Source organism: Borostomias antarcticus (genome assembly GCF_949987555.1).
Source record: "Borostomias antarcticus genome assembly, chromosome: 19".
Taxonomy (NCBI): Eukaryota; Metazoa; Chordata; class Actinopteri; order Stomiiformes; family Stomiidae; genus Borostomias; species Borostomias antarcticus.
In genome coordinates, this window is record NC_140252.1 from 6,884,763 (window position 1) to 6,897,083 (window position 12,321).

At 48.0% G+C, this 12,321-nt stretch overlaps 3 protein-coding genes and 1 pseudogene across 4 annotated transcripts; 2 read left to right on the forward strand and 2 right to left on the reverse strand.

Moving 5' to 3' along the window:
• Positions 1-5,245: 5,245 nt before the first annotated feature.
• Positions 5,246-5,623, reverse strand: LOC311321421 (histone H2B-like; the record flags this gene model as incomplete). Its single annotated transcript, XM_084453399.1, has 1 exon — positions 5,246-5,623. One exon carries the CDS (start codon positions 5,621-5,623, stop codon positions 5,246-5,248), a length of 378 nt encoding a protein of 125 aa, XP_084309525.1.
• Positions 5,624-8,982: 3,359 nt separating this feature from the next.
• Positions 8,983-9,593, forward strand: LOC311322157 (histone H1-like; annotated as a pseudogene). Its single transcript has one exon. The product of its transcript is annotated as a histone H1-like (transcript).
• A 1,446-nt stretch (positions 9,594-11,039) lies between these two features.
• LOC311321408 (histone H2A-like) lies at positions 11,040-11,426 on the reverse strand (the record flags this gene model as incomplete). Its single annotated transcript, XM_084453384.1, has 1 exon — positions 11,040-11,426. The coding sequence occupies one exon, from the start codon at positions 11,424-11,426 to the stop codon at positions 11,040-11,042; it is 387 nt and encodes a 128-aa protein (XP_084309510.1).
• A 267-nt stretch (positions 11,427-11,693) lies between these two features.
• On the forward strand, positions 11,694-12,107 carry LOC311321748 (histone H3.2; the record flags this gene model as incomplete). Its single annotated transcript, XM_084453755.1, has 1 exon — positions 11,694-12,107. The coding sequence occupies exon 1, from the start codon at positions 11,697-11,699 to the stop codon at positions 12,105-12,107; it is 411 nt and encodes a 136-aa protein (XP_084309881.1). The 5' UTR covers positions 11,694-11,696.
• Positions 12,108-12,321: the final 214 nt, after the last annotated feature.

The following is a 12,321-nucleotide window of genomic DNA, read 5'->3' on the forward strand; positions in this document are numbered from 1 at the left end:
ACAGAACACATCATGGGAATGTTGTTTTTAAAACTTTTATTGAGCCAAGCAACATATAGGCCTACGGACTATCCATAGCCTAATATAATCCACTTTGTGAACAACAACAACATTTTCTTATGTAAAGGGATATTTTGATGACATGACTTTTCTGTCTGTCTTTATATATTGTCAGACAGATATCCTGACGAATTGATTAATCCAATGAGGCCATCTAGATGAATAGTCAAATATCCTCACACACGCTCCAGAATATTGTAGAAAGCCTTCCCAGAACAGTGGAGGCTGTTATAGCTGCACAGGGGGGACCAACTCCATATGATGCCTATTCATTTATAATGGGATGTCATGAAAGTTGCTATAGGTGTAATGTGTAGGTGGGCCAATACTGTTGTCCTTATAGTGTACTTTGCTAACAGATTCACAGTATTTAGTGATCTTACAAATGCTGTTTGTTATATTGTGTGCCTTCTTCAAAACCTCTACTGTTGTAATGTGGCAAGAAACAACAAATATACAGGATGAAGGGAACTAATATTGGTTGGGAAAAAACATGGGCAGGTTTGTTCTTCAGACTTTTGTCCTGTAACAGGCGGTCTTTTTCCGGGGTGGGGTTGTTAGACCCATGCCCAACCCCCAACCTGGAGGGCCAGTTGTTGCTTTTCGTCTGGCCTCTACCCTGAACCTGCCCGGCATGGTTGAACCTGCTGGGGGGTGACCCCCCTCCAATATAGCCTTCATGGTCATGGAGGCACACAAGCCTTCCCACCACGACAAGGTAGCAACACGTAGGAAGGATGAGTGGTGTGGTGAGTGTATGTAGTGTGTGTGCGCAGTGTACTGTGGTGGGTGGGCAGTGTGTGGTTAGTGTATGTAGTGTGTGTGGTGAGTGTGTGCAGTGTGTCTCAGGCATCTGCATCATCTGCAAGGGAGGAAAATTCAATTAGTGACATTGAATGGAATGCATTCAGAATGTGAATAGACAGAGTATACAAAATACACACTTAGCCTACCTGGAGTTGGCCGAATGATGGGCACTGATATGAAGGGCCACACAAACTGTGCCTCTGCTAGGGCCTGCTGCCTGTTCTGCAGGTCCAGCCTCTCACGCTGCACACCCAGCCTCTGCCTCCCCACCTCCAGGAGCTCCTCGCTGCAGTCGCACCTCGCATCCGTGGTGTTCAGCTGCCTCTCACGGGGGGCGGGGGGGGGGGGGGGAAGTCATGGGGTGTGTGGGGAGAGCGTGTCGACGGGGTGGAGCAGTCTGACTGCGCTGGGGTCTCCTCTCCAGAGGACTGGGAGGCTTGGGGTGATTCAGCTGAGGGCTGGGAGGCTTGGAGTGATTCAGCTGAGGGCTGGATGTTGGAGGGGTCCTCTCCAGACTCCAAATCAAGGCCACCAGTGATGCCTTGGGAGGCTGTGAGGCCGATGATCGATAGGGCCTTCTCCTCCTCCGGGGTGAGGGAAGGCACGGTGCTCTGCCTCTCGGCGCACTGCCGCCACCCGGCTTTTGGCCTGACTGGCGAAGTCCTGCCATTTCTTGCTGACGACTGTCCACTCCCTGGGTGGCCCAGGAGTGGAAGCAGCCATCCGCGCTGCAATGCGGATGTCTGTTAACTAAGCATACTGTGTGTGTGTGTGTGTGTGTGAGTGTGTGTGTGTGTAGGAACTACAGCGTGGTGAACGTGTTGTGTGTGTGTGTGTGTGTGTGTGTGTGTGTAGGAACTACAGCGTGGTGAACGTGTTGTGTGTGTGTGTGTGTGTGTGTGTACGCATACAGCCTTCTTCAATGGGCTATATGCACAACTCCAGTAGGCTACTTCCTGAAATTAGACATGCTTCTTTATTTCCTGTCTTACACTATTGGATGAAATGATTATTCAGGAATTCCTGAATAATCATTTCATCCAAAGTGTAGGTCAGGAAATAGAGTAGCATGTCTAATTTCAGGAAGTAGCCTACTGGAGTTGTGCATAGGCTCTACTGGTAGCCGCCAAACAGGACGGCCTTCGGCTGCTCCACCTCGTCCAGCATGATCACTAGTTATTCTTTGGTGAACGCTATCACACGCTTCCTCTTCATATCTGCCATGTCGCTCAATATGTGCAGTTACCCTTGTTTTTTTTATAGGCCACATGCGCCAACACCGGTGCCTGATAGATTAAATTAGTCATCGTATCCGCGCGAATTCTAACGTCTAATTCTACTGCCACAGGGGCAATTTATATGGGCATTATACCTTTGTTTGTATGATAACTAAATCAGTGGTCATTTTGCTATCATCATTGCCTATCATCATTAAAGTATTTTTTCCTGGCCTTTCAAGACATCCTCGACGGGGCTTATATGTCCCGATCCGATTCATGCTCTTTCTTGGATATTTTATTTGATGTAATGTAATTTGATGTATGAATTGGGACTATCACGAGGTCTCGCTTTGACTCTTAAATACATTAGCAGATGAGCTTTCGGTGGATTAGCTTCCTTTTTGGTAATATTTAGACTGAAATCAAATAATTAAGACAGCACGTATTATATTGGCACGTCATTTCTGTGACTTTACGAATGGCCATCGATGTGTGCGGCATCGATTAATTCTTTTTTCAGCACCGCGCCCAGGGACAGCTCCTCTAACGATGTATCTTGGGATGAACCTAACGATGTATCTTCACGCGCACGCTAAGGGATAGTCTGTGAAACACTCGTAGGAAAAACTGGGCCGCGTTTCCCAGATTTGCCGAATTTCTCCGCACTACGACGCTTCTCAAGGTATACCTTGGCGAAATGACAGTGTTTCCTACGAGTGTTTCCCAGACTATCTCTTAGCGTGCGCGTGAAGATACATCGTTAGGTCCATCCCAAGATACATCGTTAGAGGAGCTGTCCCTGGGCGCGGTGCTGATAAAAGAATTAATCGATGCCGCACACATCGATGGCCATTCGTAAAGTCACTGAAATGACGTGACAATATAATACGTGTCGTGTAAATCATTGTCATTGCAGCCTAATATTACCAAAAAGGAAGTCCTGCTCCCGAAACTAATCTGCGAATATATCTAAGAGTCAATGCGAGCCCGCGTGATAGTCACAATGCATAGCCTACTATTGCATCAAAGTTAATATACCAGCAATAACATGGATCGGATCGGGTCATATAAGCCCCGTCTGGGATGTCTTGAAAGCGCATGAAAAAATACATGAATAGGCAGTGATGATCGCAAAATGAACACCAATTTAATCATCACACAAACTAAGGTTTAATGCTCATATGAATAGCACCTGTGTCAGTAGCATTCCCATGTTAGAATCCACGCGGATACGATGACTAATTTAATCTATCAGGCACCGATGTTGGCGCATGTGGCCTATAAAAAAAACAAGGGTAACTGCACATATTGAGCGACATGGCAGATATGAAGAGGAAGCGTGTGATAGCGTTCACCAAAGAATAAATAGTGATCATGCTGGACGAGGTGGAGCAGCCGAAGGCCGTCCTGTTTGGCGGCTACCAGTAGGGCCTATGCACAACTCCAGTAGGCTACTTCCTGAAATTAGACATGCTTCTCTATTTCCTGACCTACACTTTGGGTGAAATGATTATTCAGGAATTCCTGAATAATCATTTCATCCAATAGTGTAAGATAGGAAATAAAGAAGCATGTCTAATTTCAGGAAGTAGCATACTGGAGTTGTGCATATAGCCCATTGAAGAAGGCTGCATGGGCGAGCATTGCAGCGCTGATGGCTGCTTCCACTCCTGGGCCACCCAGGGAGTGGACAGTCGTCAGCAAGAAATGGCAGGACTTCGCCAGTCAGGCCAAAAGCCGGGTGGCGGCAGTGCGCCGAGAGGCAGAGCACCGTGCCTTCCCTCACCCCGGAGGAGGAGAAGGCCCTATCGATCATCTGTTATGACTGAGTTGGATTTGGACCCAAACGCACGACACCGGAGGCAGAGAAAAAATGCAAAGCCCAAAGGGCGGTTTAATAATAAATTAATAAGTCCAGCAGGCAAGGTCAAAAACGATAAACAGGCAGGGGTCAGGCGATCAACAAACAATGTCCAATATCCGTAATCCGTAATCAAAGTCCATATCCAGAAGGGGGGTCAGGGAATCCGTGTTTCAGTCCAGGGGTGGTGATAGCAGGCAAGCCGAGCACTGCACACTGGGTCACAGGTATTCTATGGGAAGATCTGGCGATGAGCATGGAGAAAACCAGGGTTCTTGTAGGCAGGCGATGATGATGATTGGGACCCGGTGCGCAGCACTCAGCCGTAAGCGCGTTCACTAATCACCACGATTGCCTTCACCTGTGGCGTTGGAGCGCGCGCCGTGCCGTCGGGCCACCGGCAAGCTCGGAGGAGCGGAGTGGAATGCGCGCGGAGGTGCCGCCGTAACATCATCGGCCTCACAGCCTCCCAAGGCATCACTGGTGGCCTTGATTTGGAGTCTGGAGAGGGCCCCTCCAACATCCAGCCCTCAGCTGAATCACTCCAAGCCTCCCAGCCCTCAGCTGAATCACCCCAAGCCTCCCAGTCCTCTGGAGAGGAGACCCCAGCGCAGTCACCCCAGCGCAGTCACGGTGTAGGCTATTAACCACTACAGAATCAAGCCCACGGGAAATTAACGTTAGAAGAATAAACTCAGACGTAAGAGCAGTTGTTGCAGAAATGTACTCAAAACAATTAAAGAACAGGAGTATGCGCTAGGGGAAGAGTTTCTCAATGGAAAAGACGTTTTCGCCGTTATTCAGACTGGGATTAGCAAGAGTGCTAAAAAGTGATCTGTTAAAATGAATTGAAATGAATTGATTTGCTAGAGTTCCAAGGGAAATGGGCTACTCCAGCCCCGCTCCTCGTTCTGGGCGGTTGGAAGTCCCTTTATTTTATTTTCACAATTCATTTTTCGCCGAGTCTGGCTACCAGGCAATGGCTGGTCCCCCAACATCAAATTCGACCCCACCAGGGTCCAATCCCACCGCACTAGGCTACCCTACCAAGACTAGAATCACAGCACTTTGTCATATTTCGTGATCGGCTACCGAAGGAGTGGCTGTCCCACGCTTAGACAACTATTGATCGAGATGGTGATGACACATTCGGGGACAAATTACAGCATTTATAGCGAGCACACATATTCGAAAAATATATAAAGAGTAGCACCATGGAATTGCATTCTTTCATAGAAAATATGGGTGGCTCTTAAAAGAGCCTTTGGGTAGATTGGAGCCGTGGAAAGCCGCCTCTTTACTTGGAGCTGGTGTACTTGGTCACTGCCTTGGTGCCCTCGGACACGGCGTGCTTGGCCAGCTCACCGGGGAGCAGAAGGCGCACGGCGGTCTGGATCTCCCGGGAGGTGATGGTTGAACGCTTGTTGTAGTGAGCCAGGCGAGAGGACTCTCCGGCAATGCGCTCGAAGATGTCGTTCACAAAGGAATTCATGATCCCCATGGCCTTGGAGGAAATGCCGGTGTCGGGGTGGACCTGCTTCAAGACTTTGTACACGTAGATGGCGTAGCTTTCCTTCCTCGACTTTCTGCGCTTCTTGCCGCCTTTGGCAGCGGTTTTGGAGACAGCTTTCTTGGAGCCCTTCTTGGGCGCGGACTTCGCGGCAGGTTCGGGCATTTTTCTTTATGTCTCGTTGCTTTTCAGGAACGAAATGTGTCCAACAGCGCGTAGTCACCCAGTATATGTAGGGAGAGTATGCAAATATTTAGGCAAGGCTCCCGTAATTATCTGCGTTGAGCTCTGACGCCCTCGTTTACCCAACGAACCAAATTGACCGCGCATGCTCAGGAACTCCTCACTTTCCCAGCTGTCGGTCGTGAGGTCTGACGTCACTTTATTGGCTGTAGCATTGCCGCCATTGTGGGGTGTAGTCCAAAATCCCTATGGGGAAAATGAATTATTTGAGACACACATACGGACACTTTCCCCATAGACATCCATTGTAGGAGCACTTTGTTTACACCTCCAACCCACGTTTGTTTGCACCTCCGATTGGCATGGACGAGTAGTGCGTGACGTCACTGCAGGCAAAATAATAGTAGACTATTTGCGGAAAATAAAGTTGGTGTTTAATAATGATTCCTAGAACACAGTAGCCTACGTAGAATTTAAAATAAATTGTTGAGTTAAATACATAGGTAATTGGCGTTGAGTTTTGTGAATATTGAAGCCCTTAGCCTGGTTGATTCTCAGGTCAGTGTTGAACCTAACATGACACATCACAGGACAGCTTTCTCAAAATATGGTGAACGACAAACCCTGATATGCACACAAGTAGCCTACACCAAGCAGTTTGGTAGGTAGCTATGGTCACACTAACAAAAGGACATGGTCTGCAGTTGGATTGTTATTCCTTGCTTAATCCTCTTCATTCCTTGAGGAACATAAGGCTATCTATCTACTATCTATCCATCTATCTGTTTCCATCTGGTCCTGTCCTGTGCAGCATGTTGTACCTTGTCCCAAGTTAGGTCGCCATTTTTAGTTCCGAGCTCACAATTCTGTGCCAGGATGTTCTTGGCCTCCCTTGTTTCCTCTGAAATTCCAGCCCCCTAAAAGTCCTGAAGTCATTGGGCCCAGGCCTCCATATTGGCATTGGGCATTTTGGGGTATTTCCATAAAAGCACCACTGCACACTACCGCTCTCACCGCTATCACTCCTCACTGATATCAGCAGCCAGTTGTTCTGACAGGCCTGTTCCCCATATTCTTTTAATGACTTGTTCACAGTCATCAATGTCAAGACAGGCTGCGTAGCCTAGAAAATAAGAATATTCCAGCGTAGACGTCATTCACTATTGCATCGTAGATAGCTGTGCTTGACTGAGTGTAGCGATTTATTTGCAGGTGCCTATAGGCTATTGTGGTGAATTTAGAAGTTTTCGGTAGTCTTCACATGCCTTAGAAATAAACTATAGCCTGTGCACTCTTTGTATCTCAATGATAGATGATTCAACACTGGCAGATTAGGCCCTGTGTGCAAATCAGAAGCTGGGCCTTGGCTGTCACAGAGTAGACATAGGGCAGACTAAGGACACCAGACTAGGGTGCTAAGGTAATGCGTAAGGACTAGGAATTGAGGGACCATATGACAGTCATATAAATTAGGACTTGAACAAAGGATATTAAAACTTAAGTTTGTAATGAATAGAGTCTTTGAAGAGTGGACAGGGAGGGATGACAGTGTCCCACAGAAAGTGGACCTGATAAGGTGTAGATCAGGCACCAGACAGCTGAATGAACAGTATTGGGCAGAAGGCACTGCCCTAACTTTTAATAAGATGGACCATAAATCTGAAAAGTCACCTGTGACAACTGATGGAAGCAGCCTGTGACAACTGATAGACAGAGATGAACTGTTAGGCCTGTGTCGAAGGTCATCTCTCCTGCAGGACACTCACGGAGACTTATTTGCTCTTGTTGAAGCAAACACCCTCTGTTGATCACCTCTGGATTCTGGAGTTTCTTCATCTGAATTTGATTGTATTGACAAAGTGTTCTAAGTATAGTTTAAGACAAAATGTTCACTACATTTGAATGAAATGTTTCCTGCTTTCGCCCTCTTGGCTCCCATTTAGTTTTGTCACAAATGCAATTTACGTTTCTACTCATGTCGCAATAGTCTACCATGGTATAGGCGATTGATTCTTAGCAGTTCCCGCTTAGTCACTTATCTTGTTATTCCCTGTAGGGTAAATACTTTGCTCAAGAACACAATCTTGCTTGAGATAAACGTTTCTAGAAACTAAGCCATATTTATTTAATTCTGCCTCGACCACGTCTATTCACATCATGTAGGCTAGTTTAGAATCCCAAAATCACACAGACCAGAAAGAGCTAATTGCTCAGATCACTCAACAATAATCGCCTACATTTCCTTCCTTGTAGGCTAGGCCTATCTTCACTACATGGGCTGCTATAGGATAGGCTAGGCTATGCTAGACGACTGGGCTCCTGCTTTGTCTATAATGACACAATAGCCTAGCCTACTCAAGATGCGATTGAGATATTGTTATAGCTAGGTCATCAAATTCAGTAAAAAGAAAACGACGAGTGTGTGTTGTGATAGTTGCGTTTCACTTTTTGCAATCCTATAACAAAATGTAGCCTAATGTTTTGAAATATGGATGCTTTTGTGCTTATTAGCCTCTTTTTTTATTGAAGCATTATTTCACCTGTTTCGTCAAGAAATGTGGTTATTAAATGGGGACAATAGGCTGTGACACAATCTAAACGGAGAGAGATTCTGCGCGGCACCTCACTGCATAGGCTAGGCCTACCAAACAAACGAGGACATTGCCCCAGACGAGGGGCGTAATAGGCGACAGACAGTCCAGGGGGATTCATTCTGCAGGTAATCCAAATGTGAATCACCCAGGGAGGGAGAGAAAGGTAGCCTCACACACACGGGCAGACACCAGCTTGATAGGGATTTCAGCCCCAATTTCAACGATGTGCTTTACGCACCCCAAAAGAGACTCCGTTTAAAAACATAGGCACCGCTTCTGTGTACCCTAAATCATTTTAGCCCCTTGCCAGACGACTTGGCTCACTGGGCAACGATTCCTGTCCATAATCGCATGCACCTTTAGACAATTTAGGAGTCAAATGCCACTGGAAACCTAGTGCGCACGGCTTCATCCGAGAGATCATCGGCGGTGTTTTCACCCGGTCGCGAATAAACAGACGAGGCCGCCGCTACACAAACAACTTTATTTCGAACGACAAATAGGCTGCTCGCTGTCACATTCGCTTTCGGACTTGTGCTCCACTCCAACTTTGATTTTTAGACTCTTATTCACCAGGAGAAAACACAAGAGGAACATAATTTTTGGTAACCGAGAGCTGCTCGGTGGTGAACCACACGGTTCTCATTGCGCGTTTTAAGGCCAACCCCTCGCAGCATCGAGGACTCACAGTCAGCAGGACCGACATACAGTACGTGTGTGATTCCGCAGAGCAAAGTGAAGACAGACATGGCAGAAGTCGCCCCAGCTCCCGCAGCCGCCGCTCCGGCCAAGGCACCCAAGAAGAAGGCAGCAGCCAAGCCCCAGAAATAAAATTGGGACCCAGCGTCGGCGAGCTGATCGTCAATGCTGTTTCCGCCTCCAAGGAGAGGAGCGGTGTCTCCCTGGCAGCGCTCAAGAAGGCCCTGGCTGCCGGCGGCTACGACGTGGAGAAGAACAACTCCCGCGTCAAGATCGCCGTCAAGAGCCTCGTCACCAAGGGCACTTTGGTACAGACCAAAGGAACTGGCGCCTCCGGTTCTTTCAAGATCAACAAGGCCGCCGAGGCGAAGGCAAAGAAGCCAGCTAAGAAGCCCGCCGCCCCGAAGGCCAAGAAGCCTGCTGCAGCCAAGAAGCTTAAAAAGGCCGTGGCTAAGAAGCCTGCAGCCGCCAAGAAATCTCCCAAGAAAGCCAAGAAGCCAGCAGCAGCAGCTAAGAAGGCGACAAAGAGCCCCAAAAAGGCCAAGAAGCCCGCGGCACCCAATAAAGCCCCAGCCAAGAGCCCCAAGAAGGCCGTCAAGCCCAAAGCTGCCAAGCTCAAGGCTGTCAAGGCTAAGAAGGCAGCCCCCAAGAAGAAGTAAGAGTTCTTTCCGTCCTCTGTACCATTACAAAGGCTCTTTTAAGAGCCACCACCCCTCTCCATAAAAGCGTATGTCCATGTATGACCATCGGATTCACGCGGGCGCACACTTCCTTTATAAAGCACCTAACTCTGAGATAAATCTCATGGTGCTGAAAATTTGTTCTAGACTCGCTCATGTTTCGGTATAATACACTTTAATAGCACTGATAAGGGGAGGCTAGGGATTTCAACTGTAGGATAAAACGTGCGTGTGCATGGTTAACTGTGCATAGTGCTCAGATCGACGCTTGGTTTATTCAACATTTGTCTTCGGCACATGAAATGAGCAATAGAGTGGGGGACAGGCGCTGGCCGTGGGCAGCTGGGCTCGTTCGGTCCATGATCAGTGCCGATCGCCGCCATGGTGTGGCCCTTGCATTGTGGCTAAATAACGTCCGACTCGGTCCAGCATGATACGTACTTTATCTAAGAGAGTATTGAAATTTGTTTAATAAGTTATTGAAATAATTTGTAAAAAGGCCTTTTGAGAAACGCTGGCATGCATTCATTCTCTCTGGGCCCTCTGATGGTAATGTAAGTGGCCTGAGATTAAGGCATAAACAGACTTGAGCCGTGTGACCCTATGCTAATTTCACCTGTATCCGTCTGTATAGCAGAGGGCTGAATTTTAAACTCAAAAGGGACCAGTGTCTGACCCTGTAGTTCCTGGTCTCCATATGCAGTTGGGTTATTTAGCATGCAATTTATCTAAAGCGACGTACAATGTTTTGAGCTATAGTTGGGGTTATGTTACACAGCGGAAGGTAAGATATTATTTGGTCTTTTACAGATCAAACGGGATCATTGTGTTTGACAGCGTGCAGCTCATGGTGTGCATGACACCAGGCAAAGGAGGGAGTAGGCTAATAGTAGCCCTAGTCTGTTGGGCCTGATTGGGATAGAGCTGTCGCTCTTTTCTGTCCATTATTTCGTACAGGATGGAGGTCTATCAGGAGATCCAAGACATTTATAAAGGGACGTCTAATTATTAGGGAGGACAAACAGACATGACAAACTATGTCATTCATGTAGCGCACTTCATACACAGGCTACAGGAAGCGATTCAATTGTTTTTTTAATTAAAACAATCACACCGTAAGTTGAGTATACAGCCATGGCCAATAACTGTATAACATTCGAAGCACGTTGCACTTCCTTTTAAACAATACAAAGACGTGTCTGCACTTAAAAATGTGCGAATGAATTGCAAATCACCCTGAACATTAATTTTAGTTTATATAGTTATAAACGCCCGTCGTAGGACTAAGTAACGGAGCACACGAGAGGGTGATGAAATTACATTTAAAAGGACAATGGAAATACACTTTCCGCTTTTAGGGATTGAAGTGGATGGCTCTTAAAAGAGCCTTTGGGATTATTGGAAGAGTTCGCTTCAGTGGAGACTTCACTTGGCTTTGACAGCCTTCTCGGTCTTCTTGGGGAGAAGCACCGCCTGGATGTTGGGCAGCACGCCGCCCTGGGCGATCGTCACACCTCCGAGAAGTTTGTTGAGCTCCTCGTCGTTGCGGACAGCCAGCTGAAGGTGGCGGGGGATGATACGACTCTTCTTGTTGTCGCGGGCAGCGTTGCCGGCCAACTCCAGGATCTCAGCAGTCAGGTACTCGAGCACAGCGGCCAGGTAGACCGGTGCACCGGCTCCCACACGATGGGCATAGTTGCCCTTACGGAGAAGTCTGTGAACACGACCCACGGGGAACTGGAGACCGGCGCGAGATGATCGTGTCTTGGCCTTGGCTCTTGCTTTGCCTCCTGTTTTCCCTCTTCCGCTCATGTTCAGTATCGAAGTATTTCAGAAACTGAGTGGCGTGATACCACTGCGGTCGGATTTTTATACCTTACGTAAAGTGGCGCTCTTTTGCCTTTGTCGCCTTATCCAATCCCAGGCTCCATGTTAATGTCCAACGGGGAGAAAGAGGCGATAGCCAGCCAATGAAGTCGCCCAGAGAGGCCGTCCAATCAGCGCACGGCTGCGGACGTTATAAAAGGGCACACTACCGGTTTAAAAGCGTCAACTTAGACACTGTAGAAAAAAAGGGACAAAATGGCTAGAACAAAGCAGACCGCCCGCAAATCCACCGGTGGCAAAGCCCCGAGGAAGCAGCTCGCCACCAAGGCGGCTCGTAAGAGTGCACCAGCCACCGGCGGCGTGAAGAAGCCCCATCGTTACAGGCCCGGCACAGTAGCCCTGAGAGAGATCCGTCGTTACCAGAAGTCAACCGAGCTATTGATTCGCAAGTTGCCCTTCCAGCGCCTAGTGAGGGAAATCGCTCAAGACTTCAAGACCGACTTGCGCTTCCAGAGCTCTGCTGTGATGGCACTGCAGGAGGCCAGCGAGGCATACCTGGTCGGCCTCTTCGAGGACACCAACCTGTGCGCCATTCACGCCAAGAGGGTAACCATCATGCCCAAGGACATCCAGTTGGCCCGCCGCATTCGTGGAGAACGCGCATAAATTGGTCCGAGTTGCTTTATCAACATTCCCAAAAGGCTCTTTTAAGAGCCACCTCATTATCTCTAATAATAAAGCCAATGTGGACAGATTCCACCTGCGACCGCTGAAGATACGTGTTGTGTGTGCATGTCGCCGCTCACTCACGTGTATTTGTGCCACTTGCCGTGTGGCTTATAAAAGACCCTCGAGGCCTTGTAATTATTATTTAAACCAA